Source organism: Procambarus clarkii, chromosome 31 (genome assembly GCF_040958095.1).
Source record: "Procambarus clarkii isolate CNS0578487 chromosome 31, FALCON_Pclarkii_2.0, whole genome shotgun sequence".
NCBI lineage: Eukaryota > Metazoa > Arthropoda > Malacostraca > Decapoda > Cambaridae > Procambarus > Procambarus clarkii.
The window spans coordinates 13527402-13533379 of NC_091180.1; the positions used below are offsets into that span (position 1 = coordinate 13527402).

The following is a 5978-nucleotide window of genomic DNA, read 5'->3' on the forward strand; positions in this document are numbered from 1 at the left end:
TGATCTGCGAGAAAACTGTCTAGTACAGGGGGTGAAGGGGGAGACCATAACGGTGGTCCACTGGAAGACAAAACATTATCTCCAGTGTTTAAGGACAGGATTCATGAGGAATGTCAATGATCAAGGTGCAAGCAAACAGAAGCCGTTATCCTACATCAGCTTCTGAAACCTGCTCACTACACACAAATAGTAAGCTCATCAAATAAATATATATTAGGAATAAACTAACTTTAATACTAAGTAGCTGTCATATAAGGAACAAGATGAGCCAGAAGCCAACTGTGTGCCAGAGCCTTTATGTTTTCGGTTGACCTGATTTAACGAATATCAGTGTGTTGGGCGAACACATTCCAGACACGAGTTAGCCTAGAAATGAATGATCGCTGGAGTACTGTATTGTCTTGTATATAGATAAACGTTGTAATTTGGCATGTAGTTAAGCATAAATTAGACTAGGTTAGTTGTTTAGGCTCTTTTTGCAATTATTTATATTTGTAGTACTGGGTGAAGCACTTAGAGAGAAGCGATTTGAACAGAAGTCATCAGCGAAACACTGTTCGAGAAATGTTCGAATGTCATCAGTCAAGTATAAAGTGTAATTATGATATTGTATTATTATATATTCAGTTATCGCACTGTTCAACAACTATATATCTCTCCGCAGATTATTTGAAACCAACGCTGAACTGATCGGGTTGTTCACCAAGTTCAACAAGCTACGCACCAGAGATGAACAAGCAGAGTCTTTGGAGCTGGCTGAACACGCCACGGTCGTCATGAACTCCATCGACGAGGGCATCAAGGCCATGGATAACGTCGACTTTTTCTTCGACCTCCTCTACCAAATCGGGGCATCCCATCACAAGATCCCGGGCTTCAAGAAGGAGTATTTTTGGGTAAGTTGTGTGTCTTGGTCTGCTTTGCCAATCATAGCATGTCCTTCGGTCATATTCCACTGAACCTCTCCATCTGCTGTTCTTCTGGTACTGTCCCTCTGGACACGGCCCCCTGAACTGGTACCAGAGTGATAGGACTGAAGTGATAGGACCAGAATGATAGGACAGGACGGACTGGACTGGAGCTGTCTGGACTAAAGAATCAGAGCCCGAGATGAATAAACAGAAGAACGAGACAATATCAAGTATAATTATAGTACAGTACTTTGTATTCTACATTCGTGCGGCTGTTACATAACATACTGAATTACACTTATAATTCAGATTAACACTTACACAAACACTTACACACTTCAGATTAACACAAACACTTAAAATTAATACACTTATTATGAAATAATTTAAAACATACTGAACATTTTATTCACACTTACATAATATACTTGTAATTGTAGCTGAAATATTTATGACGAATTTGTGTGGTTATATAGTTGAACTCCTTACCTGTTTCTTGCAGAAGATTGAGCACCCGTTCTTGGAGGCGGTGCGGCTTACCCTGGGTGACCGTTACACCGACAATATGGACAACATATACAGGATCACCATAAAATTCCTCCTAGAGACGGTTGTCAAAGGCTACGAGATGGCAGAAAAAAAAGAACCCAATGACAATGTGAAGGAGCTTAGTGACAATGTAAAGAAGCCTATTGACAATGTGAAGGAACCCAACGACAACGCGAAGGAGCCTGCCAACTCGTTGGAGAGTAGGCCTTACTGCAGTAAGGCGACCAAGGGCTCCTGAAGAAGGCACCAAGGACACTGGTGGAGGGGATGAGTTAGAGGGAAGCCACACTGCCACTAGGGCATCATGCACTACTTATTTTTGTTATTCACCAAAATGTAGCTGAAGTGTGGACACCAGAGGTGTCTCTGTTGGGGTAATGGTAAGCTGGTCATCTCTGTTGGGGTAGCAATATTAACCTAATCTGCTCTTGACTGCTTCCAATTGTCTGGTGTGTTGACCGGTCATTTATCAGAAGCAAACTGGTAAATATTAACCACTAATTATTAAGGTGCAAACTTTCAAAACGAACAAAACAGTGTCCTTTGGAACAAATTAGCTATACTGTATTTTATATTATATATATATAATATTAGTATACAAAAAGGTTCAAGTATTTTTGTGAATATACTCTTGGTATTTTTTTCAAATGAGGGATTTCATAGCTCTGAGAGAATTGCACCTATGGCTATTAGAATTTGAAGGGTACTTGTATGTGTGTGCATGCTGACTTATTAGTACTTACCTATCAGTGATTACGGGGAAGTGAGGTCTAGCTCTTTATACCCTGCCTCCTACCCTTGTTGTAACTGTTATGTTTAACCTTCACTATTCTAACAATTAATATCTTTGCCGAACCTTTTCTTAAAGCTGTGAATGGAGGTGGCTTCTACAACTTCTTCCCTTATTTTGTGTGTGTAGTCACATTGTGAGGGAACCGGTTCATTAGTTATGCATAATGACTCCTAAACAGACCATCCTCTTAAAATGGTAGTATTTATAGGGACTATTTGGTCAAATGTACAAGAAAACTCTTGGACCAAAAAAGTTCACATTTTGCATTACCGTGCTGAATAAGCCCAAATGACTTTCTAAAAATTTGAAATATAATTTAACCAAACCTGTCCATTCCTAGGCCTATCCTAGGCCTAGGAATGTTTGAGTTTGGTTTTTAGCATATTTTGTCTACAAAATTAATAGTACAAAATTGGAACATTATTGGTAGCAACAGTCCATTTTTACACTTTCAACCAAACAGTTGCTATAGGCACTATCATTTTAAGAGAATATGTTGTGGTAACTTAAGGCTACCAAACTTACCTGTGGCAGATACACCCTCAAACCAAATCAAAACACATTCCAAAACATACCTTAGCAAGATGTAGATTAAGCGCTAAAATGCCTTGGTACACTCATAAGTTAGGCAACAGATAGGAGCTCTGTAGATAATGTAGTGCTTCCCATAGCATGTTATGGATATCTACATCATGTTTCTTACTGGCACAACTTAGAACATCAAACCATAAATAATGAGAAAGCAATCATGTGCATCTTGTGTTTTTGTTTAACAAATTGTATGATATGGACCTCTCAAGTGAGTAAATGACAATGAGTGAATCCCTTCTCTGGTGTTGAGTACATTTTCTGTGTGTGTGGTGTTCCCTGGGTGTATGGCATTTCCTGAACATAGTGTTTCTTCAGTGTATGAATGTGGCAAAACACGTTCAGGATATCTGATCAACCAGGCTGCAAGCAGCCGCATCAAACGACCTGGTTGACTAGACTACCAACCAGGAGGCTTGGCCACAGACTGGGCAACGGGGACATTGATCCTCGGAATCATCAACAGGCATTCGACAGGTATGGTGTGTAATGCATACCCTGCATGTATCTCTGGATAGAAGGTACTCCTTCGGCATATGGTTGTTGCAGAGTGTATAGTGACTGGCAAGTATATCTATTCACATGATTCTTGACTGCCGCAAGTGCATAGTCCTGAGTGTCTAGTGTGCTGTGGGAGTATACATGTAATCTGGGCTCATGGTAACTCTCTGCTGCTCTTTTTACCATGAACAAATATTTTATTAACTATATATCACAACCAATCCATCATCCAAAGTTCCTTTCAGAATTAATGTTTATATATTTCCTCCAAATAAAAATATTATTGTTTGAGGAATGATCTTGAAGCTAATGAAGTAAGGCAGAAGAATCTTGGAGTGAATAAAATTTGATAAAAAGGAGTGTAGGTTGATGACTGCCTTGCTGAAGATGAGACATGCCAGTTAGATGTTAGTTGATGAGCAATGATGAGGTATTTTGGATTAGAATTTGTCGTGGTACTTAATTCACACTTCATCGTTCCTGTAAACCAACACAAGTCTAACAGCTCAAGTCATACCTTCACCTCTCCCTGTCAACACTCCCTGAGACTCTTGACCAGTGTCTCTAGCTCAGTCCTCACCAATAAGCATCTAGAGACTTGCCAACCCCATTTCTACTATATCTTGCTCACTTTTTCCACTTTTATCAGGTCATTCCGAGTTTTTGTTTTAATGCCATTCATTATATTTAAGTCAGTTAACTTTATCCTGATCTACATCATTTGAACATTAACTTTGTATTAATCTCACTCACACTATAAAATGTAATTAGCTTAATTTTATAATTAAAATTAATCCAGTTCACATTTTAATTCCATGCACTGTATATGTTTTGGTTTTAGGGTCTAGGCCAAGTGTTTGACCCTACTAAGACATTCAGCAAGATCCCAGACACAGTACTTGATCCTAGTCCCATTCATTTAATTTGTATTCCCCATTTAGTTGATCCTGTTCAAAACTACTTGACCCTTGTCCTGTTTGAGTCCCAATAAATCCTCCATTTAAAAAGGTCAATGCTGGAGGTGCTCATCTATACGTGTCTTTAACGCGTTACCACTTGTCATGTTGTGAGGTCAAAAGAAAGTTGAAATATATTAAATTGTCATCCACACTTCAGAGGAAATAAACAATCCATTCACCTGGGTTGTATGGGTCTCGAACTGTTAGACCCATACAGTGTGTGAGGCCGACACTCTACCGACTGGGCTATGAGTAGTCTTAAAAAAAGGAAAGCTTCCAGAAGCAGCATCCTGCTGCCAAACAGGAATTTTCAGCTTTCCCCGACTACTACTAAAGCCCAGAGGAATTACTGACTCACGTCCATGTCATATAAATTGCCATCCACACTTCCGTGGAAATAACCCCGTGGACAATATCATTAGGTCTTCCGTGGTGCCATTAGGTATCATTATCCGTGGTATCATTACGTATTCTGTGGACCCCACACGTAAGTATGGGCCCACGATTCGAGACCCATACATCCCAGGTGAATGAAATTGACATACTGTATATTAATAATTTACGATTCCATTACATGAACTAAAAAATTAGCAGGGAGTGTTTTAATTGACATTGACAAAAGTATATTTTAATGTAACTAACTTCTAAACAAATCTGGCTTTTATTTACGTAAAAAAACAGTTAACAGTTTAAAGCACTTTTTTCATATTTTAGTTTGTATATCAAGCTTTCACATGGATGTGTTCACATACAGTAAATAAGAATAACTCTGTGTTGGGGAGACATGCAGCCAGTGTATTTATACACATTAGGCTTATATCGAGATCCCCCCTCCCCCCTAAGATCAAATTACTGACCCCGCCCAGGATGCAGCCCCACAACAAGCTGACTAACTCCTGAGTACCTACTCACTGCTAGGTGAACAGAGCATTAGGTGATAGGAAATACATCCAACCATTTCTGTCCTGCCCGGGATTCGAACCCGGAATTCTCGACTGTGTCGAGAACAAACCTGACTGTACTGTACTACCAAAACATGTACATGTTAACACATTAACAAATTTCTAGAAATATCAACTTGAAACTTTAGTAATGAAATGTGATGCAGTTTCAGGACTAACCTAAGGTTTAAAATAAAATCTTTGTTTTTTCATTTCTATTAGTTCATTTATATGTTCATTATATGTTCATTTCCACTGTTATTCGTTTACACTACTGATCATGATCTAGTAGTTTCCAATATATCGTGTTTCAGTGGCTGCCATTATAAGTCTGATCACTTCCACTGTCATGCTCTAATCATTTCCAGTGTGCTTTCTCTGATCATATCCAGCATGTTATGATCTGATCTTTTCCACCGAGTCATGTTCTGGTCATTTCCGCTGTCATGCTCTAATTATTTCTACTGTATCATGCTGTGATAATTTTCATCTTCATGCTATGATCATTTCTGTCATGTACTCTGATAATTTCCACTTTTATACTATCATTTCCATTGTCATACTCTGGTAATTTCCACTATCATGATGTGCCATTATGTCATCTTCTGGCCATTTCCAGTGTCTTGCTTTGATGATTTCCACCACCAGTTACACACATGATTCTGATTGAAGACAACTTTGGAAACATATTTCTGGAAAGTCTGCTCTATGGTAGAAGGTCATACAGAGTATGTTG

At 38.9% G+C, this 5978-nt stretch overlaps 1 protein-coding gene across 1 annotated transcript; it reads left to right on the top strand.

The window, feature by feature from the left end:
- Positions 1–664: 664 nt before the first annotated feature.
- On the top strand, positions 665–4990 carry LOC123759642 (neuroglobin; the record flags this gene model as incomplete). The annotated part of the gene is given in 2 exon segments (XM_069334356.1): positions 665–896; positions 1414–4990. Coding segments are annotated over 2 exon segments (517 nt in total), but the record flags the coding sequence as incomplete, so codon positions are not given.
- Positions 4991–5978: the final 988 nt, after the last annotated feature.